The sequence below is a fragment of the Prunus persica genome, chromosome G1 (assembly GCF_000346465.2).
Source record: "Prunus persica cultivar Lovell chromosome G1, Prunus_persica_NCBIv2, whole genome shotgun sequence".
Taxonomy (NCBI): domain Eukaryota; kingdom Viridiplantae; phylum Streptophyta; class Magnoliopsida; order Rosales; family Rosaceae; genus Prunus; species Prunus persica.
In genome coordinates, this window is record NC_034009.1 from 44,990,178 (window position 1) to 45,017,948 (window position 27,771).

The following is a 27,771-nucleotide window of genomic DNA, read 5'->3' on the forward strand; positions in this document are numbered from 1 at the left end:
ATAAATTGAAACCATGGGAATTCTATTCAACGTGTGATTTTTTATTTAACGGAAATTTTAATAGAAAATTAAACGTGAAAAGTCAATTGCTACATTTGTAAAATTGAGTGGTTGATTTGATAGTAAAATTTGAAAGTTCAAGTAGTAATTAAGCACATAGCTAAAAGTTCATATAATATTTACACAAATATTCTTAATTTTTTTTTTTTTTTAAAGACTTGTGATTTTTTATCAATTGAAGTGTGGATTTCACATATATGTCACATTAACAATTTAGTAGAAGTTTTGACGGAATTACAATAGAGACCAATTTGATGTATGCTTTGTTTGTAATGTAAAAAACCAATTATGTATAAAAAAAAATATATAAAAGATCAAATGTGATAATTTTGCGAACGGACTACTTGTGATTAAAAGCAAAAAAAAATAGAAAATCTTTTCCAACCAAAAAAGAAAAAAAACTCTAAAACGGGTTGCCTTCTTTTAACCGGGTAAAAGAAACCGGTTGCCGCTGAAATTTTTTTAAACGCATCTCTTTCTCTTGAGTCCCTCTTCACTCGCAGTCTCAAATGTCGAATCATCAGCAGCCAATCGTCCTTTCCGACGAAGAAGAAGAAGAAAATGACCAGAATGCCCTCTCCTCACCTCCTCCATTCCAACCATTCCACTGCTCTAATAAGAAACGCCGAACCGAACTCTACCCCTACCCAAACCTCAATACTCAGACTCCGGTTCTCGTCCTTGACGACGACGACGACCCGACCAGACCGACACGGAAGCCACCGGGCCCCACCTCACCCCACTACTTCGAGGTCCTTGACGAGTCTCCATGCTCAAAAGCCCCTTCCGACTCCCAAGCAAGCGTTTCAGATTCCCCGATCAAGTTCTCCGGTTGGTTGATTGATTGATTGGTTTCTGTTATTATTTCACGCATTTTGTTTGAACTAGGGTTTCTGGGCTTACACTCGATTTTTGTGTGCTTTGTGGAAAATGCTTAGTTATTTGCCATTTTGGTTTTTGTGTGAACTTCTTGTTTATGCTTTGTTTCTTAATTGTTATGGTTGGTGTTTAATCATATTATTTTCTTTTTGTTGGTTAAATTGATTCAGTTCATTTCAAATTTTTGTTTTGTTTTGTTATTAAATTTTTTATTTCCATCATAAGAACTGTTATGCATACAACGACATCCCGATCTGGCCGAAGCCTATGTTGAGATTATAATTATTTTTGGGTGAAATTGGGGAAGAAGCCTATACGAAGATGAAAACATTACTAAACAACAACAACCCTATCTTGGCATTTCCACATCAATGTTCTTTAATTCATTTTGCCAAGCAAGTTGTAATCCATAAGGTAGTCCCCAAAGTTCTGTCTCCATACAGCACCAATATTTACACTAAATCCACCCAACCAGTCGCCATTAGAATCCCTTAAAAGACCACCTGCAGTAGTTTTGCCCTCACCACTTTTATAGCGGCCATCTACGTTAGTTTTAACCCTACCGGCTTGAGGAGAATGCCATTTAAGTTGCACAGTTTCTCTAGCAGGCTTACAGTTCATAACCAAGTTAGCCTCATGCCACTCCTTGGCAAATTGAACTATTATCTCAGCCATAATAACTGGAGATTCATAACTAGGATTAACGATATGATTACAACGCCATTTCTAGAAATGCTGTAATATAGCAAAAAACACTAAATTCCAAGGCAGATTTTGTACAAAAATACCTTACTTTTCAAATTATGCAGCAGCCATACATCAAAAGGCCGAGAGAAAGTGGGAATTACCTCAAAAGAAACATTTATCACATTCCATACTGTTCTGTATTAGTTGCTATACATCACTATTGTTACAAACTTAAAACTAAAATTAATTCGAATTAGAAAAAAAAAAAAAAAGCAGCAAGGGAGGTAAGCCTCACTAGCTTGAGAAGGCTAGAGCTAGAACCATGTCGGCCTTCTCAAGCCAGTGAAGCTGGTCTTCTTTGGCCAGGTCGGCATTGCCTCTTTTCTTTTGTATAATTTTTGTTAATTTTGAATTTTAATTTAAAGAGTGTTGAGAAAAAGCCTTTTATGATTTATTTATTTTTCTAATAGAATGTCGTACTATAAATGGAAAATAATTTGGAAATAAACTTTCCGGTATGAACAGAATCACCCCGTGATTTAAATATTGTTGAAAATTTTATTTTAGTTTGCAAATGTTGAAGTTCTTTCTCATGTATACTGTGTTTTGTTTACATTCAGGCATTAATGACTTGGTATTTCTGGAATCTGATAATGAGTCTGAAAGTAGTTCTGGAAGGGAAAGGGGGAAGGATAACAAATCAATTTCTAGTGGTTTTGGTGTGGCGAAGGGCTTAGATTGGAGTTCCAGATTTGTTGAATCCACATCTTCTCTTGGTATGTTTTTCGTGTATCTGTCATACCTTTGGTTATGGTTATTTATCAGCTTAGATTTCAAAATGTTCAACAAAATGACTCTACTCCCTGGAATATGTTTTTCCTTTTAATATGGACACATACATGTTTATCAGGACATGACAGTCTAGCACATATGTCTGAGGACTGTTCTGCGCATCCTGTTTCTTTGCAAGATGCTTTTGATATTAATCAGGTACAATTGATAGCCTGGTCTATGATGTTTACTAATTATGTTTGATTGTTCTGAGACATGCTTCTTGTTACAAGTGTGTTTTGTTCTGTTAATTTCTATGGGGGATTATATTTTCTAAATGTAGGCAATACATGATTCCTAACCTTAATAAGTTTCAAATTCATTATGATTTGGATGTCAAGACTAATTGATGAAGACATTTCAGAAGGGACTGGTGAAAATTTAGTGAAAGAAGTGTTGATTGAAATGAAAGTTATGAGTGTTTTTAAAAATTTATTAAAATCTAGCAACCTAAAGTATATTGTTTATTGGGATAGATTTTTGGGTACTTAAAAAAAATAAAAATAAATGAGTATCATATTTCTTTGGATAAGAAATAAAATTTATTAGTAGGTTTGTTAAAATATAGAGTTGTGGACAAGTTGTCCATTGCGTACAATACAAAACCAGCAAACAAAAGTACAAAAGACATTAATAAAGACTATTATTAAGTGAAGCCCTCCAATGCAGAGAACTAAATTTTGAAACTTGGAGAAACCGATGGTGAAAGTGAAGTCCAATACCTTACTCTGTCCCAAAGAAACTCTTCATCCTCTTTTCTATTAATTTCAAAATTCCTTTTGTTGCTTTCCAACCAAACCACTGGAAAAAAATGCCAGTACCCAACAGTTTCAGATTACCGTTGTTTTTCTCCCTCAAACTACTTATGACTCTAAAATGGAATGGATCTGCAATTGGGTGGAATAACCCAGCTCAGTTCAGCATCCTTAAGTAATCTCCTTCACAGATGTACAACATAATGAGAACAAGTTTTAGCTCCTCTGCATTTGCTTTTACTAAGGAGGAGAAAAGTAATCTGTACTTCTACAATTTCCTCAATTAACAAGTTTTAGCTCCTCTGAATGTTTTATGTTTGCTGTTTTGCTGATTTCATCTTCACATTGACAGTCTAGTTAGTTGCACCAGTCTTGCAGTATAACAATCATCTTGTTATGTCTAATATCTATTTTTTCCCCTCTATTTGTTGAACTGGAATGTATAATAATCAAGAAATAAGCTATTTTGGACAGTTTCTAGTTGTTTGTCATTAGTTTCTGTGGCCCTGTGTTATTCAAACTAAATGTTATTATATGTATAGACCATTCATGAGACGTCAAAAAGTTTTGATATTTCGTTGTGTTCTCATTTTAAATGAAGGTGTGGTGTGCTATCTTTCATTTGCTGCTATCCTTACATGCCATTGGGTGTTTATCCTAAAATGTATGACATGCTGAGATCAGGTACTTGATTATCCTACTGACAAAGAAAATAGAATGGATCAGATGGGCAACATTGTGAAACAGAGAAGAAAAACTAAAGCTATTACTGAAAAAAGTATTAGAGACGAAGCAATGGGTAGAAGGAAGATGGCGAAAGAGGAAAGGATACGCCTAATGGAAGAAAAGAATCTAAAGAAGCAAGTAAGTTGCTATTTACGGTCTTTACCCAATTCTTGTTAACAGAAAAATGAAATAATCGAGATTAATGAAAAACAGCAAGAGAAGTTGCAAAGAGCAGCTCTGAAAGCTGAAGCAGCAGAGATGAAAAAGATTCAGAAAGAACAACAAAAGCGGGAAAAAGGAAAGTTTGCTGTGAAATCCATAGTGGCTGAGATTGACCTTAAAGTAGTGGAATTGGGGTCAGTTGGAGGTGTGCTCTTCATATTCTTCACTTTCTTTTTCCGTATAACATCATATCTGGTAGCTGAGATATATAAACTTTTGTGGTAGGAAATCTGCTTACAAGGTTTGCTGAAAGAGGGATCACATACCGTATAACATCAAATCCAATTGAAAGATCAATTGTCTGGACCATGACTGTTCCAGAACATATTTCGCAGGTAATAAGTGTATGAAATTGAAGAGTTTTGTAAGCTCCGCCAATATAAAGTATTTTTCTACTAGCATTATCTCCTAAACTTCATAATAGGAAAATTAGCTGGAATTAGATTTATTTTTGATATTTTCTGGTAGGGTTGGAACTTTTTTGCCCCCCCCCCCCCCCCCCCCCCCCCCCAAATAGATCATAATAGTAGGTAAATTCATTTTTCACATAAAAAATATAAACCCTGATACCAAAGGTTTATTGTGAGTTGAAGATTCGCTCTTAAAGGATCATGATATAGTGATTAGTTACTGGGGTGCATCTTTATGCATTGTGTGTGTAGGTAGGCCCGGATCATTATTTTGAGGATATAATTTTTAGCATATATTAACCTCACAGATTGCTATTATTTTTAGCATATGTTAATCTCAATATCTAATTGCAGAGTTCTCCTGAACGAATAGAGATTCAATATGTATTGCTCGTGTATGAAGCTGAAGAATTTTGTAACCTTGTCATCAATGAATCTCTCTTGGACCATGTTTTTAGTGTTCGAAGTCGTTATCCATCCTCTACAGTGTGTTATCTTACAAATAGGTTGATGGCATATATTAATAAAAGGTGAGAGATTAATGAAAACAGGATTTTACCATTGTGCATATGTAGTTCATTTTAATTATGTAAATATATGTGTTATATCATAGTGATGAATTTTTACCATGCCATCTCATTCATTCATCTTCCGAAACTGTTCTATGTATTCTTCTTAGACGGATGCTGCAGAATTGTTATCCTGATTTAGATAAACAGTCTGCGCATGATGTTACTAACATCTTTATCTTATACTGTTCTTTTATTTTTCTTGCGGTCTAGGTTGCTTCTTCACTATGAGCATGCCTCTTTGTTTTTGTTTTCTATCATCAATGTGGTTCTAAATTCATGAATACCTACTAAATTAAGTAGAGAACAAAAGCTGTGTTATTAATATGGCTCTTAAGCTTAATTGCTCAAAGTGGTCTCAGCCCTCTTTATTCTTAATAAGTAAGTCTGCAGCCATTTCTTACACAACATAAATGAAACATCAAATTTGGATATACGAAGATTTTAATTTTGTGCTTGTGAACTTGGGTTCATTAAACAATTTTATGATGGCTCCACAAGCTGATTATCTAAGAACTTAAATATTCTTTTTTCTTTCAGTAGATAATTGGTATTTCATTCAAATGGAAGCGAGCAATAAGTAAAGATGAGCTGATTTCCAGAAAAGTCAAGCTTTGTTATTTTCTTTTCCTTGCTCTTTTTACTCTTTTTTTTAATTTTAAAAACAGGTGGAACTTATGCAATGTTCATTAAAATTACGTACCTTTTGAGTATTATCAGTTGATTATAACTACCTGTTGAAACCGTGTTTTGTGCTCTTGTTGAAAAATCATATGAATTAAATGACTGAAATTGAAAGGATCTATTTATTTTGTGTTGACATTCAATCCTGTATACTTGCTATATGAAATATACAATTTTTTGAGCTTTATTTGTTACAAATACACAATGTTTCCTCATTTATGCCCGTAGCAGTTGAATGCGTTTGTCACAAGCATGTGTTTTGTCACATTTGTTGGACCTCATAATTGTACTTAAATTGTTTCACTGTCTTCAGATGCAGTATGAACACATTGGTTTAGAATGTAGTTTTTCCTGATAGATTATCAATTTGTTATTTATTTATTTCTTGATGCAAGTTTACCGTTTGTGATGAGCCTGGCAATTGAAATCTTTATTTTCCATTTTCCTATACAATAATAGTTATTTCTTAGGTTTGTGCAATAGTCATGATGTAATGCTTCATCTCATGGAATTGTTTACAATGTTAGGGAACAAGAAGTGTACAAGAACCTAACAAAGGATAATGATTGGAGACGCCCGCCTGTTGAGGAGGTTGAACTACTAACAGAAAATGCTTCGGATTCCAACATTTCATTCATGTCTTGCAGAATAATGGATCTGTTTTTTAAATTAGTATTTTGACTTCTTCCTTTTTTTACCAGGTGCTGGCAAAATTGACCACTAATTTTTTTAAAGTACATTCCAGGCAGTGCATAGATGAGGCTGAACTTGCTGAACACATTGTTGGTTTGACGTGCAGCCTCTCATCCTGCCAATTTAGGTGTTTGATCCATTTGTTTTTCTAATGAACTTAAAACCTTATAACAGTTTGAGAATGCTTTAAAACACATATCCCAGGGAAGACAGGTTTTCTAGTCTCAAGATTTGATATATACATCTACATTGTACGCTTTTCTTTTTTGTTTAAGACTTTGTACGAGTTTCACATAGCTTCACCCAGTTTTTGAACATTGAAATTCAGTTTTCGCTCTGGTTTAATATCAACTAGGAATAGTTGTGTTTTCAGTAAAGTTTTTATTTCTATGTAAAAAGGACAAATTCTCTCTCTCTCTCTCTCTCTCTCTCTCTCTCTCTCCCCCTCTCTCTGCATTTTCATATTTTAACTGGTTACTGTTCTGATTCTACCTTTCCTTTATGAAATTGCAGAAAGAAGTTAACGAGACTGGACGTAAATGCTAATGGACCTCTTATGATTAAGGACTGTGTTGACCGGAATATAATTAATAAGAGCGCATGGTGAGTAGTATGATGTTAATAGATAGAGACCAGTGATAAGATGAAGCTTTCTTCTACGGGTCTGAACTGAACTGCTTAATCATTGTTCCTGGCACCAAGAGTAACTGTAGCATGGACACATATTTTAATCATGTCCTATGGTTGTGTGGTTCTACTTGATATTTCATCTGGTGTACTTTCTTATTTCCTTGAGGGGCATTTGAATCTTTGACTTCACTTTTTGGGATCAAAGAGTCCCAATCCAGCTTTTATGACCCTGTGTTGCAAGGAGCACTATTTAAGTTTCAGGAGATCTAGATATAGGCTGATGAGTTTCCTTTGTCTCGTCTATTTGAGGAGGGTTTGATATGACAGGAAGGACAAGGGGAACCGTGATGAAAGTGAGAGGGTTGAGAGAAACCTACAAGCCTAGTTGTCTAGTTAGTTGGGACAATCTATCCTTCCTACAAGCCCTCCTCCAACCACTGCCTCGAAAGAACCATGGCCCCCTCAACTAAACTTGGATTTCCGGAATTCCACATATATTTATGAATTGAATTTCAATTAATCTCCCAAACCCTAGCATGGCTTAGTTTCACTCAGTATTTTTCTTTCTCCCTATTCGTGTTCTCAACTACAGATGTCAAATCACTTTTAGCAGACGTCCGGAAAATATGTTGTTCAACAAGCCTTCTCTGTACAAAATACAAATTAATTTGGTTTGTCTGTTTTTCACAAGTTTTTCATTACTCTGCAGGGATTTTTATTTTATACCTAATACTAGTTTCTGCATCCAGGTTAAAAGCTTTGGTAGCTATCCCAAAGGTACAGCCACGGTTTGCTATTGCTATATGGAAGAAGTACGCTACCATGAAATCTCTGTTGAGTGTTTACATGGATCAAAATGTATCGGTAAGTATAATATGCTTCAACCTGCCTGAAATATAAATGAACATTTGTTGATTGATCTAACACTGTCTTCATTAGACCCATATGCACTTCAATTTAGGCGCATTTGGTTTCCCAGGAAGAAGTGAACGGATTTATGGCTATTGACAAGTCACAGATCCATATTATCTTGGAATACAGTTTTCTAGAACGTTTTGCTCATCAACCTAATGGGATGATATTTGACAAGTTTTGGAACCATTTTATAAATTTACATTAGTTCAGTTGATTGCTGCTATGGTCTGCAACGGCCTCCATTTTGATGATGAATTTTTTGTGAACTGCAGTGCTAACACATCTAGTTTCCTTAGGTGTCTAAACACACCCTTTTTGTGTTTTTCCGACATTAAATATATATTATAATGTTTCTCTTTTGCCCTTTTCATTTTCCATGGAAACTAGATGGAAACCTTCCTTAATAAGTTAAAAGCATGAACATACTGTAGGTCCTGTAGGAATCTCAAGGGCTTGTTTTGGAGATGTGATGGAGGAGCAGCATCTACAAGTCTCCCTCTCCAGGAGTACTTGGGCCCCGCTTGCCACCTATTTTAGGGTTCTAATTAGTTTGGGATTTAGGTTATGTTTGTTGTCTTTTATTTGTCTTGCTTAGGGTTTTATGTTTTATGTTATGTGATAGATGATACTTACAGTCCTAGTGTTAAATAATCAGCACACTAGATCTTGTTCTTTAATGTAACCGACGGCAATAGACTAAACTAGCAAATATTAGAAAACTTAGAAACACACAAGAATTATACTGGTTCGGCAGAACTTTTACCTACGTCCAGTTGTGATTTCTCTAGGTAGAGAAATCACCGCTCCTTTGATTAATAATAGAGATTACAGAACTTTTGCAAACCCTAGAACTAATCTCAAAACTCTCAGCTGTCTCTGGCTGTTTTTCCTCTCTAAAATAAGCCCTGCCGCACCCTATTTATAGATATAGAGTTGGCTTACATGTCCCAAGGCTGATTGAATTCCTATTCCTAAGTGGATTAGGAAATTACACTTATCCAAATCCTAATAGACTTCTAGAAATCCAAACCTAAATTGAATAAGGAAAACTGAAATTCTTTCCTAATCCCTCTAGGACAATAATTGATATACCTCTAATTTTCCTAAAACAATCCTAAACCAATTAGGACATATTTGACGAGCCAAAATCCTAACACCTAGTGCTTTCAATTAGTAGCCAGGTTAGTTTTTAAAGAGAATAGGCTAAGATTTATTAGGTACTTTCATAATTAAGGCTAGCAGGCTAGGGGTGCTGTAATCCTAGTATAAATAGCCTATGAAGAGACTTTGTATTCGAGTTTTATTAATTTAATTCCAGAAATCATATTATAGAATTCCTGTAAGAGTTGCTTTGCCCTAGAACTCTTATTTTCGTTCGAACTGCAATTTTATTGCTTTATTTCACTATTTTTCTGCTGTTCACCACTGGGAATTTTTTTTTCAGCTGTGATTTGACGCTGTATAGCCAGGAGCTTAGTATATTTTTCTGGTATTTGCTGAAACTGAAAGAAATTTTCCACCCTGAAATTCCGACTAGCTGATCTTGTTGTATTTATGAAACCAACTTGTTGATCTTGTCCAACATTAAAACAGTGAAAATCAAGTTCCACACACTTCGGGGTGTAGGATTGTTGTGATCCATTTAAATGGGCCCCCTTAGTGTTGCTATTCCCATGTCATTAACCATGAACATATTTGAGTGCTTCATGATCACAGATAGTTCCAATCTTGCTATGCTCTAATACCACTTTATAGGACCCATGGACAGAGTTTCCCTTGCAAACTGGCTTGCAAGGAAAGACTGCCCATAGATGCCCGACTTTTCCAATGTGGGGGGATACTGGGATCTTGTCATTGTCACTATCCCCCCTTTTACCAAACCGGTTTGAAGGGATTTTGTCCAACTTTAGGTTCAGCTGGTTCTGCTTCCTGAATAGCCATTTATGGTTTGTGCAATGCAGATGACTACTGAGAAATATGTCTAATGACTACTCACCATTTATGCGGTACAGCCATGAAATTCCGCTATATGTTAATTAGAATTATGATATGCCTGTTTTATGTCACTGTGAACAAAGTTGCTTTGTTTGCCTCTGTAAATTATAATGATGTATAATTTTTTTCTTTGACCGAGTTAATTGATGCCTGTAAAAGTACACTGATTTGGAGGGTTAACTTGCAAGGTATATTTAGTTGAATTTGTACCCTCCTAATGCTTAGTGCTTTTGCAATATGCATTGATATAAGATAGATATTTGATTACATATATATATGTATGTATATACCATTTTTCACAAGGCATACTTGCATTCAGCAGCTTGTACATTGCTATATCAAGGCAGAATTCAACACTTTTTTGTAGATTCTATTTACTTTGTTTTGTTTTTTTTTTGTTTTTTTTTTTTCAATTTTCTTGGTTGCTCTATATGAAATGACAGGTTCATCAAAAGGAATTTCTGCTGAAGGACCTGGTAACTGAAGGTTTACTTCGCGATGACAGAAGAGTGGGTGAGGTTTGTTCCAAGAGAGTGTACAGAATACTTATGGCACAAAGTGGATCCATTAAAACTGATGATGTTGAGGATGGTGCTGATTTGTTTAGGCGTCAACTGGATTAAATAACTCCAGATTTGTCTATTACTTGTATTCTGCGGTAGCGCTCTGATTCCTTTTTGGTAAATGTTATTTTCAGAGCCTTAAGTAGTAGTTCTTGCTGTGTAAAGTACAACTCATTAATGTCAAGAAAAAATGTAAATATTCTTGCGGTTTTGGTATATCAAAGGGAAGAGAATTTAGACTTAGCACCTCATCGAATATTGGAAAAGGAGGTACCACTCATCAAGAGCTAGTTTGTTACAGTTGTAGACGAAATCGATCCATACTTTTGTGACGATGATGTAAATGCAACATATTACTATGACTATTTAAAAACCAAAGAAAAGATTTGCGACGTGTGCTTGGCTGTATCACCCATTAATGGAAGTGAGTCTCCCAGTGGAGTACATGTGCAGGTGACAATAGCTAAGCCTAAGACACAAAAGCAAATACACATCAGGTAATTTTGTGTCACGAATAGTATACCAACCTCATCATTTTAGTCCATATTCTTCATATTAGATCTGTCATTCTTGTCGCCTTACCCAGTATATGTCAGTCTCGACTTCAAATTTTTGATTAAAATCAAAGGCAATATTGTCCAATCACTCCATTAAAAAATATTTGTGTCCCGAATTGAACCGATCGGTGCTCATGCTTATTTTCACTGCAGGATAATAAGTTCCATGCATTGGGTACAATTGATAGCACAAATGCGAAAATCACAATAGTTTAAGTAATTTGAACTATAGATGCAAATAGTCAAAGCTTTTCATTCAAAACCGAAAACTTTGGGGCACAACCGAGTATTTCACCCTTGGTGTCGACACTCCTCAACCATGAAGGAAAATCATTTGTAGGAAGAAAAAGGCAACCATTTCGGCACGCACTCCATCCCTACATGATGTGCGGCAAGATTTAAACAAGCAATTAATAGAGAGAGAGAGAGAGAGAGAGAGAGAGAGAGAGAGAGAGAGAGAGAGAGAGAGAGAGAGAGAGAGAACCTGTATGATTGCATCCTTAAAATCAGCAGTGAGATTGATGCACCATTCCATATGAACTCTTGTCATGGAGTTCAACGACTTATCCAAGCCTGGAATCTCAGTAAGTTTTGGGGAGCGATTAAGGTGCAATTCTCTCATGCACAACATTCTTGAAAAATTTGGCATTTCTTCCAATGCAATGCACTCATCCGCTTGAAGGATTTCCAGATTAGTTGGTAAATCTGGGATCGCCCGAAGGTTTGCGCAATTAGTCAATTGTAAACTTTGAAGCCTGGAAAGCCTACTAAGGGTTGGTAACCCATTAAATACATTGCCTCTTAGATCTAACTCTTCTAAAGAAGTTAGATCCCCAAGATCTTCAGGAATTGCTTCATCAGTTAAGTTGCAGTCTGCAAGGCACAAATATTTAAGGGTTTTCAGTTGTAGTATAGAATGGTGAATCTCAGACAAACTGTTGCAGCCTTGGAGTATCAATTTCTCGAGATTTGGGAGTTTTAAAAAGTCCGGTGATTGTTTCAGGCGATCGCAATAACCAAGATTAAGAAACTTCAACTTCTCAAGAGGCTGTGAGACAAAAAGGAAAACAAACGTAAAAAAACCAACTAGATGAGAGAAAGCATGACATTGGTATTTAAAAAACCTGGAGGAAAGAATTAATAATTTGGTTGAGATTATAGTGTACCATGTCAGAATCCTTCCAAACTTGTATGCAGCTATGACTCAGGTCGATATCAACTATGTTTGGTTGATTGAAATCTTCTGGTATGGCTTCTGGAGGAAACCCAGGCCAACACAACCATCTTAACCTTTTGGAAAGATGTTTGCAGTCCCCCGTGAACTTTACACCTTTGAGTTTGAGCAATCTGAGTCCCTGCATATTTTTCAATGCTTCTGCACTGAAGCTAGGCTCGTGAGATCCTTGCAAATCTAATGTGACCCCTTCAATTCTCTCTGTCCCCTGTAAGAAAAAACAAAAGGAAATAAGTAAGAAGACGCTAAATTGCAAGTGAAAAGATTATTTGTACACATGAAGCAAAGCCATAAATTGGATGTATGAACTAAAAGAGAGGTATAGGCAGCATTTATTATCTACTATCAGCTGCTGCGGTACCTCTAGATCAAATAAATATACTAGTTCTGTTTTACAAACTCTCTACATTGGTTAGGTATCTTTGCCAGCTTCTGGCGGCACAGGTATTACATTTTCTTTATTGTATTTATGATAATTCAATCATTCAGTTTCTATCTTACACTTTCCTTTCTCTGCTTTATTTCTCTTTTCATTCAACCTGCAGTATAATGTTTGTTGACACATTCTGGGCTTACAATTTATGAGATAGGGATGCATATATACTTCTCTTTTATTACGTACATGCATTTAATCCAATTTGATTGTGAATGTACTTACAGAATTGGTTATCAATACGTCTGTTACATCTTCAGGATCCCACAATCTGCTACGTTTTCCTCTGATGCCAGGAGATTTTTCACGTACGATTTCTCTGCCCATATCTCGAAGCAAATCATGCATCATCAGGTTGTTTCCTTCATCAACACTTACAAGGCATCGATCATGGAGTTCTCCAATTCCTAATAATGTATCAAAATCACAACCATCCAATATTGCCGTGACATGGTCCTTGTTCATTCCAATAAAAAAACAACATATATCAAGGAAGATAGCCTGCACTTCATCATCAATTAGCCCATCATAGCTTATTTTAAGCTTTTCCTGAATTTCCCCATGAGGCTTTCTTTTCAATTTACGCAATGCACTTCTCCATTCTCTTTTGGTTCTTTTACATAAATAAGAACCTAAAACTTCAAGCGCCAGTGGCAAACCTCCACAGTATTCAACAACTTTTCTTGAAAGTTCAAGATATTCTTCATCGCTAGGATGACGCTCAGTAAAGGCACGACAACATAGGAGTTGAAGAGCTTCTTCATTACTCATTGCTGGTGGAAAATATGTATCATCTACTTCAAGTATCCTTAGAAAATGCGCGTTTGTTGTTGTTATAATAATTCTACTCCCTGAACCAAATGAGTCACGTTTTATAGCTAACTCATCTAATTTTTTCCGACAATCAACATCATCTATTATGACAAGTGCCCTTATACTGCTAAGTCTTTTTTTAATCTCCTTCGTCCCTTCAGCGATACTACGTACCTCTTTCTTGGCCGGTTTCAAGATATCACAAAGAAGTTGATTTTGCAATTTAACCATATCCCCTTTCCTCACTTTTGAAAGGAAACTTTTGCCTTCAAACCTTTGATGAAATTTGTTGAAGATGGCTTTTGCAACTGCTGTCTTACCCATTCCGACCATACCCCAAATGCCAATAATACGAACATCATCTGATCCTCCAACATTTAAATAGTTACTGACTTCTCGCACACGAGATTCTATTCCAATTTGGTTGGTGGCTACGTCTAAGCATGTGTTGTTCAGTTTTCTAGTGATGTGGTCGACAATTTTCCTTATAAATTTTCCTTCATACCTGGCAGTTCAAATTAAAAATTAAGTAAAGGTAAGTTTTAAGATTTATTATGCAGCTGCAGGATTAAACTCAAATTTGAACAGCTCATTGGCAAGGTGTAAATAACAGATTCTAAGCCTTATTCACATTTGGTAATAGCAAGGAAGTGTGTGTGTATCCAGCAAAAACAAAAACAAAAACAAAAAATAGTTTGTGTAATTACCCATCAGTGTTTCTAAGATTTGCACCAGCCAAATTTGCCGCTTCAGTAAATGCATATCTCCACCTCTGTACTTTATCTTTATCCTCACGGAAACGCTCTTCATGTCTCCGAAATGCTTGTGCAAAGCTACCAGTTTGTTTCCTGACATGAGTAGGATCAACATCGTAGAAAACTGGCAAAACCATTTGCCCCAATCTTGCTCTTCTACACTCCATGATCTTCTCCAGCTCCTCAAGACACCATGTGGAATCCGCATACCTCTTCGAGAAGACGATAACAGAGATCCTAGACCGTTCGATTGCATGCTTCAGTTCGTCTGGTATATTTTCCCCTCTTCTTAGCTCGTTCTCGTCAATGTAGGCGTTGACCCCGTTGTCTTTTAGTGTCCAGTAGAGGTGGTCTGTGAACGTCTGGCGTGTGTCTATGCCTCTAAAGCTCAAGAACACGTCGTATTTCCAATGTTCTGTGGAAGAGGAGGGTGGGGATGAAGAGGAGGCTGCAAGGGCTGTACTGGCGACATCCATGGATTGTTCTTGATAGAGGTTTGTGTTTTACACAGATGATTTGGAAATGGAAATACCGCAAGTGAAGTCAACTCCTCGTTTCAGTCCACAAAGGTAAAGGAGCGCCCCACCAGCTTAGGCTACAGCATATAGTTTATTTTAGTTTAGTTTAGTTTAGTTGTTTTTTTTTTTTTGGGGGGGGGAGGGGGGGTTTGTTTTTATTTAAAAAAAGTAAAAAGTCATTCTAAGGGCAGATTTCAAATTTATGTCAAATCTCTCCCAATTTCGTTAAGTGTGAACCACTTGCTCATACAGATACATGGGTATTTAGCTCCACTCGAGCCAAATTCGCTCAAATTTTAACTAAGAGATGCATATTTGTTTGAAAGATTAATCTTCAAAATAGTACCTAAAAATGAGAAGAGCTCTAACTTGTATTTTACCATTAGAGGGACTCGAGCATAACCTCATCATCCAAGGGAAGGATACATGGTCAAAATTTAACAAAATTAAGAAGAATTTAATAGAAACTAAAATGTGTCTTTATTGCTTCGAACTGAAACTATAAAAATAAAATCAACAAAATTGAAACTAATATAGTTAAACCACTAGGCACTAATGTAGTGTAGTGTGTGAGTAAATCTCCAATTCCTTGCTACCTTTCACTGAAAAACAAAATAGCCCAACCATTCCCACTCATCCACTTTTAAGCATCATATGTTGTTGTAAGCTAATGATCAGCAAGGAATGGCGTTGCTCTATTAATCATATCTACCGTGAGCAGAATATTGCTGCTGATGCTTTATCTGCTAGAAGCATCGATTTTGGTCCTGGGATTCATCTCTTTGAGACGGCTCCTGACTTCCTGAAGGATATTTTGTATGCTGATGCCATGGGTGTGTCCAGGCATCGTTTTTTTGCTGCTTAGGTGCTGCTGTGCTGGGCTTTTAGCCCCCCATGTTACCAAAAAAAAAAAACAAAATACGAGAGTTAATAGTGGTAAAATCCGCCAACTACTGGGACTGAAAGTAAATTTTTGCGTTTATTTTTTCTTTCTAAAATGGTGTTAACTTTTACCTTCTGCTATGTCTCTACACTTTACCTTCTGCTATTTTGACCCCAAAAAATAAAAAAATAAAAAAATAAAAAAATAAAAGCCTTTTCCTTCTGCTGTCTCGACCCTCGCGACCAGGTCAGCTTTCCACCTCTTCCTTCTTTCTCCTTTATTCCTATCTTGGCGTCACGACTCACAAATTCTTTCTTGTCAGTTGGGGAATCAGGTTTGGTCCAGAATCAGAGGGCTATTTCTCGTCATCGTTTTCTTATGTAAAATTGTTATTCATCATCAGAGAGGCTGGGTCGTTGCAAGGAAAGGAGCAACCAGGTTTTTCATCTTTCTTTTGAATCTCTTCTAGTTTTTCTCATTTACTTCGTTACCTTATGCCGATTTCCCTTTCTGAAAACTCATCGTATTTCATTTTGGGGCTGAGCAGAGATCTAGCCGCGATCGGATGAACGGCTCTGATAGCAGATAATAGGTACCTTGCCAGAGAATTTTTAGAAAAAGGAAATAGACAGATTGAGAGATAGGAAAAGATTAGATTTCATTCATAATTTTGCCCCAGATAGAGTCAGGCAATTTATACAAGTATCTCCTATGAGATACATCCGAGGCTAGTAACATTATTCAATACAGTAGGGAATATATAGATGGTATTTGTACAAGTAGCTGGGCCTGTAGACGGGTCTCAGCAGAGTGATTATGGAGGTGTTGGTTTTGTCTGTGACAAATTGTTTCGACTACCAAGTTGTTTAGCTGCTGCTTTTTTGATGCAGGTGCATCTATTAGACTTCCTAATCTAAATAGGCTCATCAGCCAATAAGGCTAAATTTTAGTTATAATAGATTAATAGGTTATTTTATTATTTGTTTTCCTATTCTTACTAGGATTTGGTTCAATTTCCTGTTTTGGTTTTAATTTCCTTCGTCAATTAGGGTTTCTTATTAAACTAGGAATAGGAATACTTGGCTGGTGTATTCTAGTATAACTAGGCTATTTAGAGACTCTTGTATTTAGTTTTTGTTGATGAATATAATTTCAGACGTTAGTCTATAGAGTTTCTGTTGGGAGTTTGCCCTAGAACTCAATTATCTTTGTACCAACTTCAATTCTATTGCTTTATCCTTCTATTCTCTGTATTTTGGGTATGTTTGGGTCGCTGAACAGCAGCTTATAGTTGCTGCCCTGCATCATTTTTGCTTTGCTGGGTTACTCTAAGGTGAATAGTTTTTGGTAGACAGAAATGAGGGTTTGAATATTCAGTATTATTATTTGTGCAGCACACGCCCTTTTTCATGAAAATTAATCACACGAAACTACTTGTTCAGCATACAAGTCTGCAATAACAATATTAATGGATACCAGTATAGTGGATGAAGCCTCCTCTCCATCCTCTTCATCCTGCTCCTCAAATGATGAGATGTATGATGTGTTCTTGAGCTTTATCGGCGTAGACTCACGCAAGACCTTCATGGACCACCTCTACTGGACATTGAAAGACGCCAGAGTCGATGTCTTTATTGCTGAGAATAAACTAAGAGGACCAAAACTGATGCAAGCAATTGAACAATCCAGAATCGCTGTCATCATCTTCTCAAGTGGGTATGCATTTTCCATAGGGTGTCTTCAGGAGCTGGAGAAGATCATGGAGTGTAGAAGAACACTAGGGCAAATGGTTTTGCCAATTTTCTATCATGTTGATCCTAAAAATGTCGGGAAACAAATCGATAGTTTTCCAGTGAACCACCATGGAGTTAAAGATTGGGAAGAAATGATGCGGTCATGGAGAAAATCTCTAATTGAGGCCACAAATTTGTCCGGCCTTGTTTATATGAAGAGTGAAGGGTAACTACATACTTATTTCCATCTTTGTTTATTCTTTTCTTCTTTTTCTTAATGTTTTTTCCCGACCTATTTTTTGCATACCACCACCATACATTATTTCAATGATTCCTTTTTACAATATTTAAGTGCCAAAATCATCTTTGGTTTTTATCAGTGTAATGCAAAGTTTAGGATCACTGATACGAGAATTTATAAACACTCTTTTTCTATCACACGTGTGGTCAGATATGGAGCTAATCGATTCACATGGATTTACATAGTGCACCACTATATTATTTATATTTAAATATATTTCCATTAGAGTTTTCAGAAGTTTACAAAATCGTAGTGGGATTCTGAGATTTTGATTCAGCAATTTTGGATAAATGTTGAACTAATACATTCAAATCTTATTCAATCCCAAGCTCTGTAGTCATAATGAATAAGATGGTAGTTCAATTTAATCTTGCAGCGGCCTAATAAATCTTACTTTTGCACAATTTTGAGTTTTAACTATCAGGTATGAAGGAATGTTAATCAGAAAAATTGTTGACGAGATCACCAGAAAACTGAAGAGCACATGCGTAGACGTAGTCACCGAACAAGTAGAATTAGATTCAAGCATTCAAGAAATCAGTAATGATTTAAAGGTTCATGTTGGAAAAGATTCTCGATTGCAAGAAATCAGTGCTCGTTTAGATATTGGAGGCCCAAAATATGCTCACATTCAACCCCAGGGCCCACGGCCCACTGCTTTCAAAGTCAACAAAGCGTCGGTCAAGATAAAGAAGCGACCACCTCATGCAGTTGTGAAATGCTGCCGGACTGTGGTCATCCAAGCCAATCCTAGTGAGTTCAAGTCCTTAGTCCAACGCTTTACCAGCACTTCCTCTTCACCGTCCTCCGGTGATGGCGGCCTCTCACCAGCCGCAAGACTCGCCTCCATCAACAAAACAACCCTTCATTCTTCTTCCACTTCAGATCACAAGAAGCCTTTGATTCCCACCATTTCTTCTCATGACGAAGACTTTATGGGAAGTATTTGTAATAATCTTAAAGATCTAGGAAGAGGAGAAGGAGGAGGAGGATCCCTGCAAATTGATGAAACGCGTCACTTTCCAGGCTTATTGTCTCCTGCCCCAGCCAGTTTGCCGTCTATCCCACATGGGTTTTTCTCTCATCAGCATGACGGCGCCCTTATGCCATCTCCAACTGGAGCAGGCCAAATCCAAAAATTGAGTTCTAGCCCATATTGTTTACTGGCCAGGCCAAAATTTCCCCCAAGCCCAAGATAAAGCGGAATATAGCCTGAGATTCCAGTCGCACTCAAAATGGTGGAGCCGACGATCGGATGCTGAGCGAGCAGCCAACGTGAAAATGAAGCTTAAGATGGACCCCAGCTGATAGCTGCTATTGAAGGCAAGCTGCTGTAAGCTATCCAACGGCTTGATTGGAATTGCTTTTTAATTTTTTCAATTAAACGGCAAACATGATTATATATCCAACAACTGTAGTGCAATCTCATTTGTTGATGCTCAAAATGGTTAGGCCAAGGTTGAACCCAACTTAGTGATGAGGTATGTGATCAATGGTACAGATGAGTGGGGCTTGTGTGCTGGGTTGGTCCAAGAATTCAATGTGGATGTGGCGACCTATGCCCTGCTCCAAGGCGGATGCTAACCTGGCCAACGCATCAGCATGGCTGTTCTCAGAGCGTGGCACCTGGTTTATAGAATGGGCGTGGAAGGTTGCAAGCAAGTGCCGGGTGTGCTGGAGGTAAGCTGTCATAGAGGCATCCTTGGCCGTGAAGTCCTGGTTGACCTGATGGACGACGAGCTGTGAATCGCTGAATATCTGAATTTGTTTGGCGTCCATCTCTTTGGCTAGTCGAAGACCAGCTAAGAGTGCTTCATATTCGGCCTCATTGTTGGAGGCTTGGAATTTGAAGCGGAGGGCGTACTCAAGGGTAACCCTGTCTGGGGAGATGAGAACGAGGCCGACCCCACACCCCTGGGCATTAGAAGAGCCATTCACAAATAAAGTCCATAGGGGCTGGGTCAAGTTGAAAGTGCCTTTGTGGGCGGTGTGGTCTTGGCCCGGAGGGGGATTGGGTTCGTTGACGAGCTGGGTAGCTACTGAAGTTTGGGGTTCCGTGAATTCGGATAAGAAGTCAGCAACGGCCTGGCCCTTTGTAGTTGGGCGGGGTTTGTAGTGAATATCAAACTCACCAAGTTCAATGGCCTACTTAAGCAACCTCCCAGAGGTGTCTGGTTTCTGCAACACTTGTCGGAGTGGCTGGTTGGTTAAGACATGGATGATGTGAGCTTGAAAATATGGTCGGAGGCGTCTAGCCGAGACGACCAGGGCGAACGCCAGTTTTTCAATGTCTGGGTACAGGGCCTCGACATCTTGCAATGCTTTACTAACATAATGCATTGGGTGCTCCGCGTTATCCCTTGGTCGGATAAGCACAGAGCTTACTGCTGAAACGGAGACGGAGAGATAAATTACGAGGATGTCTCCGTGCTCAGGGGTTGACAATAAAGGGGCCCGGCCCATATACTCCTTGAGCTTGCTGAAAGCCGTGTCACATTTAGCAATCCAGGTGATGCTTCGCTTGCTGCCCTTAAGTGCCTTGAAGAATGGGGCGCAGCGGTCAGTGGCCTTGGAGATAAATTTGGTCAGGGTTGCAACACGCCCTGTAAGGCTTTGGATATCTTTGACCGTCTTAGGTATTGTCATGTCTAAGATGGCCTGGATCTTTTCTAAATTGGCCTCAATACCCCTCTGGCTGATCATGAAGCCAATGAATTTATCGGAAGCCACCCCGAATGCACATTTGGTGGGGTTGAGCCTTATTTTGTACTGCTTCAAGATGGTGAACATGGCAGAGAGGTTAGGGATGTGTTGGTCAGCTGTGCGACTCTTGACCAGCATGTCATCAACATATACTTCCATGGTGTTGCCAATCAGTGGGGCGAAGAGGCTGTTCACCAGACGCTGATAAGTAGCCCCGGCGTTCTTGAGGCCAAAGGGCATCACCTTATAGCAGTAGAGGCCACGATCCGTAATGAAGGAGGTGTGGGCTTGATCTTCGGGGTGCATAAAGATCTGGTTGTAACCTGAGTAAGCATCCATGAAGCTAAGAAGGGCGTGGCCAGCTGTGGCGTCGACTAGCTGGTCAATGCGGGGTAGGGGGAAGCTATCTTTTGGGCAGGCCCGATTAAGGTTGGTGTAATCTACACACATGTGCCAGCCCTTTCTTGGTTTACGGACCATCACTACATTAGCCAGCCATGTAGGGTAGTCAACTTCCCTGATGAATCCGATACTACGCAATCGATTCACCTCTGCCCTCATGGCCTCATAGCGCTCGGGGTCGTAAGCGCGATGCTTCTGTCGGACTGGTCGAACGGCTAGATTGACGCTGAGCCTATGGGATATGATATCTGGTGATATGCCAGGCATGTCATTGTAGGACCATGCGAAGACTTCGGAGTTGAGGCGGAGGAAGGCGACGAGGTCAGAACGAAGCTCTTGAGAGATGGAGGTGCCGATCCGGACTTGCCGATTCGGGATGTCGTCATGAAGAGTAACCAGCTCTAGGTCTTCTACAGGTTCAGCCTGCTGTGTGACAGACTCCTCCCTTAGGTCCTCAGGTCATTCTGTGCCAGCTTGAGGAGGGGCGGGAGCCTTGGTTACTGCGAGGGCCTCACGACTATGTTGGCGATTTGTGGATTTGACTGCTGAAGCATAGCAGCTTCGGGCACCGAGTTGATCGCCGTGCACCATGCCTGTGCCATTAGGCGTAGGGAACTTCAGCAGCAGCATATGTGTGGAAATAAAAGCCCTCATTTGGGCCAAGACGGGGCGTCCAAGGATGACGTTGTATGCTGTGGGATAGTCAATGATAAGGAAGGGGGTAGTGATCGTCGCCCGCCGGGGTGCGGCCCCAATAGATATAGGGAGATGAATGCTGCCAATGGGCTAGACCACATCACCTGAGAAGCTCACAAGGGGTGTGATGCTTCGGTCGAGTAAGTGAGACGGGACCTGGAGCTCATTGAAAGCGTCAGCAAACATCACACTGACTGAGCTGCCAGTGTCCACTAAGATACGCCCAACGTCGAAATTAGAAATGTCCGCACGGATAATGAGTGGATCATCATTGGGGAGGATAACACCACGCTCTTCCTCATCGCAGAAGGTAATGGGGGCCCAACCCAACTTTTGGGTCTTCGGCAGGCGTCCCTATTCGGTGCTGAAGACTTGGTGCGCATAGGTGGAGCGGACATAATGTTTGATGGACTTGTTGGAGGTGCCGGCCAGGGTAGGACCACCACTGATGGTGGAGATCATGTTGATCTGTCTTTGGTGAGGGTTAGGCGGGGGTGCTAGGTTGTGCACGTAGTTGTCCAGCTTTCCCTCACGGATAAGCCATTCAATTATGTTGTGCAACGCAACACAAGATTCGGTGTCATGGCCGTTGAATTGATGAAAGCGGCAGAAGACACCCTTGTTTGGCATAGGCTTGCTAAATGGTCTCCAGGGGGTGGCTTGGGGATGATAGGGGCTTCACGCACTAGGACATTCTCATAGGTGGTGTTGAGGGTGGTAAAAACCTCGAACCTAGGCCTGGGTGTGAAGGGAAGTGGGGCCCGATCAGTAGTCTTGGGAGGGTTGCCTCCACTAGATTGGTGGTGGTTGCCATGTTTGCCACGTTTGTTGTTGCTGAAGGGGTGCTGGTAGCTATCCTTCTGTTTTGGTTGTTGGGTACCCTAGGTACTTGGGGCTGGGGTAGAATGCTGAGGTGGGGCTGGGGCGGGCACTGAAGCAGGTGGAGGATCGGCGAAAGTGTGGCGCGCCAGGTTGGCTGGGCCACGCTTGGAATTGAAGTATTCGGCTTTAGCATGGAACGCTGCCTACTTCATTAGCTCTGTATATGTGTTCCAACTGTTGCTATGAACCAGGTAGCGGAAGTTGGATTCGCGGAGGCCACTCTTGAAAGCCCCAAGGGCAGCGCGATCGTCAGTCCCTGGGCAGCGGAAGTATTCGTGACTGAACAGGGCTGCATATTCCCGAAGGGATTCGTCCTCAGCCTGCCGAAGCATATACAAGTCGTCGGCGGAGGAGTATAGGCGATCAGTCTGGATCATAAAATGGTCCAGGAAGGTCTGCTTGAGACTGTCGAACGAGTTGATGGTGCGGGGGTGGAGTCTATAGAACCAGTTTAGGGCCACGCCGCTGAGGGTGGAAGGGAAGAGGAGGCACATGCCTTCGTCAGTGAGGGCTTTGCACCCAAGGGCAGACTGGAAGGAGTGGATATGGGTGAGAGGGTCCTCCGTGCCAGTGTAGAAGGCGATGCGGAGCGGCTGGATATCTTTCTCCTGGTGGTAGTGGAGGATACGTTCAGTAAAGGGCCCCGGTCGTGGTTTTGCCCAGAGGGGTTGATGGCTGCGATGTTGTTCGCTTTCCAGACGCCGGACCTTCTCAAAGAGAAGCCTCATGGCCGGGTTGGCATGAGGAAGAGTTTCGGGTGCTAAAGGCCTGGGGGGTGGGCAGACAGGGGCTGGGGAATGTTCCCAATCTTCCGATGCCTCGGTGTGGTAAGTTGGCCAGGCCTCTGAATTATAAAATTCCCAGCTATAAGAGTCCCCTACGCCCTCCTCGTCGGGTAAGCGGGCGGGCCCTGGTGAAGGGCCCAGGTGTGTCACTCGTGGGTCTTCGAGGTTAACAAGAACAGGGATCGGCTCCGGTTGACGGTCTGAAATACGGTCTCTGCAATCTCTGTAGATCCTGACCGGTTCATGAGGCCGGTCCTTCGGTGGGGGAATGCAAAGGAGTCGCGACTGAGTTAGCTCCGGATGAAGGTGGCCTTTACCCTTGCGGAGCCTAGATTGGGCCGGGGCGCTCTGGCTGGAATGTACTAGCTGATTTGGCTGGGTATGCTCAACATTCTGGGTGAGGTCTTGTTGGGCATCCTGGGTGTGAGTCCTCTCCCAGTTCCGCTTTAGAGCATGATAGTCATGCTCTAGCTCAACATTCCTGCAATGAAGATGCTTGTATTTCTCCGACATTTTAGTAATACTGTCGCGGAGGCGCTCCACTTCTGCCTGGAGAGTGGCATCTCCCGGAGATTTCCTTCGGGAAGTACCATCGCGGGGGGTATGGTGCTGGGTATCGCGGCTATCCTCGGTCGGCATAGCAGAGTGTGGGGTGAAGAAGAGGCGACGGGGCCTGATGGGTGAAGGAGCCAGCTGGGCTGATAGAGAAAGAGGGGATTCTAGTGTCGTTTCCCACAGACGGCGCCAAACTGTTGATGCTCAAAATGGTTAGGCCAAGGTTGAGCCCAACTTAGTGATGAGGTATGTGGAGTCTTCAGCAGGGAAGAGGGCTAAGGCCCTTGGTGAAATAGGCTGGTGGGGGGCCTGCAGAAGACAAAATGGGAGAAGCAATTGTTAAGCTTCGGGCACCAGTGTGGTGCCGGTCGAAGGCTCTCCGATGCCTAAGTCAGCTATAAGTGGTAACTGTGGCAGAGTAACAGTAAAAGTCAGAAAGTAGTTCTCCTTTTTTACCTGGGTACTGTTCCCTATTTATAGGGAAGTAAAAGTAGGAGGTTTGCACAAAGTTTCAATGTGGGACTTTGTGCAAGTCGTCGTGGAGGCGACACGTATCCTGGAGATTAGGTTTGGCCATTGGGAGCTTCAGCAGGTGTCTGGCACCTCGGAAGTGTGTCTTCAGGGAAGAAGGCGTGGCTGCCTTGGTGCTAGTCGCTTTGATGCTGGGTCTGCTCGGTTCACTATGGTGTAAACATCATTGATTTATTTTCATAATTGGCAGGGAATTGGCAATCTCATTGATTTCTTCTCTATGCACAAAAAGCACAAGCGGAATGGAATTGCATTGGATAAATTGAAAACACTTTCTCATTGGGAAACTCACGTAAAGCTTAAAATAAGCTATGTTCAGCTAGCTGATGATTGCCCGAGAGATACATTGCTTGATATATCTTGTTTCTTCATTGGAATGAACAAGAACTATGTCATGCATTTATTGGACGGTTGTGGCTTTTCTCCAGTAATAGGAATGAGCCTTTTAACTGTTGGTGATAAAAAAACAAGCTGATGATGCATGGTTTGGTTCGAGACATGGACAGAGAAATCGGACGTGCAAAATCTTTACATCCATGGAAGGCCTAGTAGATTGTGGAATCATGAAATGTAAAACGCCTACTGAGGAACCAATTGGTAACATTTGCTATCAGTTGTATTACATGCATGTAGGTAATGAAAGAGAAGTATACGTATATCCCACATCTAATAAATTTTATGCCTTTCATGTAGTTCCTACATCCAATTCATGGCTTTTCTTCATGTGTATATATGACATCTTTTTTACATGCAAATAACCCCCTTCTTACTTTGCCCTTTTCATTTTATTTTCTTCTAACAGGAAACGGGGGAAATTGAAGGACTCACTTCAGAATCTGACGAGCGTAGCTTCAGTACAGAAGCATTTAGAAGGATGTGAAGACGAGATTGGTCAAACTCAATTACATAAAGCTGACTGGTAGTTAATAGCATCTTTCGAAAGAGTTACGATTATTGTGTTAGTATGGATTTCTTCTGGAGGTCATACCCGAAGATTTTAATCAAGAAAACCTAGTTGCTATTTAAATGGAGGGTGAATTAACAACTTCATTATGGCTGCCAAATATAATCATTCTATTAATTAACATCAGACAAAAAAACCAAGATGATGGACAGGGTTTTACCATAACAAGAGGGAGAAAATTATGAATCTTTTATGTTAATTACAAATAAGATGATGAAACGGACATGTTTGTAGAAAAGAGAAGACAACATAATTATTTCCTGGGTTAATCGTTTTATTAGTCCTTGAATTTAAACCCGATTTACATTTGAGTAATTCAATTTTCAAAATGGTTTCCATGGTCCTTTAACTTTATTTTCATTAGGACATGCCATCAATTTTGTTAACTTTTTTGTTAAATGCGAGGGTAAAATGGTATTTTTGTATCAAAATTGATTAAAATATGAATAAAAAATTTAAATAAACTAGAAAATTAAAATTAAACTCTCTCTCCCCCCTTACCAGATTTCTACTCCCCAAAACATGAATTTTTTTTTTTTGGTTTTTTTATTTGATTTGATTTTATTGTTATTTTAAAGATATAATTTTTTATTCATTTTTTTGGTTTTAATATAAAAATATCATTTTACCCCTGCATTTAACAGAAAAAGTTAAGAAAATTAACGGCAGGACTATTTGTCCAAAAGAAACTAAAGTTAAAAACTACGGAAACCATTTTGAAAATTGAGGTACTCAAATGCAAATCGGGTCAAAGTTTAAGGACTAATAGAACAATTAACCCTTATTTACTGAAAAAACCACCACTTAACGACCCGGTCCTAAATAAATTGGTGAATATTAATTTATTCAGATGAAAGACCATTTTGCCCATAGAATATTTTATTTGGTTTAAAGTTGACTTTTTGACCAGGAAGGAATTTGGAAATTCCGACTATACCGTTGCGTAGATCAAGATGAGATGAGTTCGTAGACACGTAGTGAGCTCGAATCAGAGTTGTAACGAGAGAGATACAATCAAAATACCCTTAGTGGCATAACCGTAATTTTGGAGAAAAGGGTTTGATAAAAATCACTTAGTGGCATAACCGTAATTTTGGAGAAAAGGGTTTGATAAAAATCACTCACTCACTCACTCTCTCTCTCTCTCTCTCTCTCTCTCTCTCTCTCTCTCTTCGAAACTCCGGCCACCTGCCACGGCTGCGGACGGGACCGGTGCCAAAAGGACTGGCTCAGCCCTAGCGTTAAGACCTGGCCTTTCCTCGACATCGGCCGACGCTCCTGCCGCCAGAAAAAGCTGTGAAATGGCTGGTTTTTTGCCCAATTTTTGCCGGCTTCGTTCTCCGTCGTCCAGCCGCCATTTTTGGTGCTCAAGGTATGGAAATTCATCGTTTCTTCATAATCTAGCTGATGGTTGAGTAGGATTTCATTAATTTTGAGCCTAGATTGTCTGATTTTCAAATTGGATTTTGGCCGATTTTGGGATCGCTATTTCGGCCACTTCCGGTCAGTTTTTGGGGTAGGTCCAAGAACAAAAGTGGTTCCAAATAGGGTGTTACACCTAGGGTAGGAGTCTTGAGCCATGATTTTGAGTTTTTCCGTTGATGGGGTATCGTTTTGAACACCCACGCGCTGCCAGCGCGTGGACACTGTAGAAAAGGGGCATTGTGTCCCAAGGTGATTTCTTGGTCCTCACGAGCACGTAGATGTGCTCGGATTTCAATTTGGATACCGTTCGAGTATCGAAAAGATTTCGCCTATTGTGTGTTATCTGGGTTCGATAGATTTGAATAGTTGGATCGTCTTGAAGTTAAAGTATAATAATCTAGACATCCTTAGGATCGTGTAGAACGGAGTCCCGGATACTTTGAAAATGCCAACCCTAGGACTAGGTTTACAGTAAACGTCCGATCGTGCGATCGTGAGCGATCCGACTGTCCGATATGGACCAAACTTGCAGGACTAGTGTCCTAAACCTTGTAGAACCCATATGAACTTTTGGATCGGAATTTGGAGGTCATGGGCCCCGTGGGCCCGCTTGACCAAGTTTGGGGTAGTTTGACTCTTGGTTGACAGTGAGTCTTCCGGGGTAGTTTCACCCTCCTAGGAGGATTAAGATGACCACAGAGACAGGTCTTGATTGTTAGTTGAATTATTGTTGATTATGTGGGTTTAGGATGGAAATTTATTGTTTTAAAATAGGGGAAATCGGAAATAAGTATTATTATTTATTGGGGGAAATTAATGTATATGTGTGTGTATATATATATATATATATTAAAGATATAAAAAGGTTTGTTTTCACTGTGTAAGTACTACCCTGTGATTGTTATGTCACACGTGGCGTTGGATTTTCCAACGTGTTGACAGACCCCATACGTGGCGTTAGATGTTTCAGCGTATAGGGTGA

General features: G+C 39.9%; 3 protein-coding genes across 11 annotated transcripts; 2 read left to right on the forward strand and 1 right to left on the reverse strand.

The window, feature by feature from the left end:
* LOC18793685 (crossover junction endonuclease EME1B) lies at nt 410-11,027 on the forward strand. 2 transcript variants are annotated; one of them, XM_020569246.1, is made up of 12 exons: nt 410-891; nt 2,247-2,402; nt 2,537-2,616; nt 3,897-4,076; nt 4,152-4,305; nt 4,386-4,495; nt 4,925-5,100; nt 6,351-6,414; nt 6,525-6,643; nt 7,030-7,119; nt 7,896-8,010; nt 10,500-11,027. In XM_020569246.1, exons 1-12 carry the CDS (start codon nt 570-572, stop codon nt 10,677-10,679), a joined length of 1,746 nt encoding a protein of 581 aa, XP_020424835.1. In that variant the 5' UTR covers nt 410-569; the 3' UTR covers nt 10,680-11,027. The 2 variants fall into 2 exon arrangements, with proteins under 2 accessions (XP_020424835.1, XP_020424841.1); XM_020569252.1 differs by having other exon boundaries at nt 3,939-4,076.
* LOC18790042 (TMV resistance protein N) lies at nt 11,247-14,998 on the reverse strand. The gene is made up of 5 exons (XM_020569240.1): nt 14,364-14,998; nt 13,069-14,161; nt 12,343-12,618; nt 11,661-12,224; nt 11,247-11,553 (listed from the first exon to the last, which is right to left on the reverse strand). The coding sequence occupies exons 1-5, from the start codon at nt 14,885-14,887 to the stop codon at nt 11,419-11,421; spliced, it is 2,592 nt and encodes an 863-aa protein (XP_020424829.1). The 5' UTR covers nt 14,888-14,998; the 3' UTR covers nt 11,247-11,418.
* On the forward strand, nt 16,016-25,447 carry LOC18791421. Of its 8 annotated transcripts, none has more exons than XM_020569270.1 (5): nt 16,016-16,058; nt 16,135-16,250; nt 16,360-17,771; nt 18,271-19,179; nt 24,591-25,187. In XM_020569270.1, exons 3-4 carry the CDS (start codon nt 17,281-17,283, stop codon nt 19,043-19,045), a joined length of 1,266 nt encoding a protein of 421 aa, XP_020424859.1. In that variant the 5' UTR covers nt 16,016-16,058; nt 16,135-16,250; nt 16,360-17,280; the 3' UTR covers nt 19,046-19,179; nt 24,591-25,187. The 8 variants fall into 8 exon arrangements, with proteins under 8 accessions (XP_020424859.1, XP_007223613.2, XP_020424846.1 ...); XM_007223551.2 differs by having other exon boundaries at nt 16,022-16,058; nt 17,255-17,771; XM_020569257.1 differs by lacking the exon at nt 16,016-16,058 and adding an exon at nt 25,203-25,447 and having other exon boundaries at nt 16,065-16,250; nt 24,591-25,033.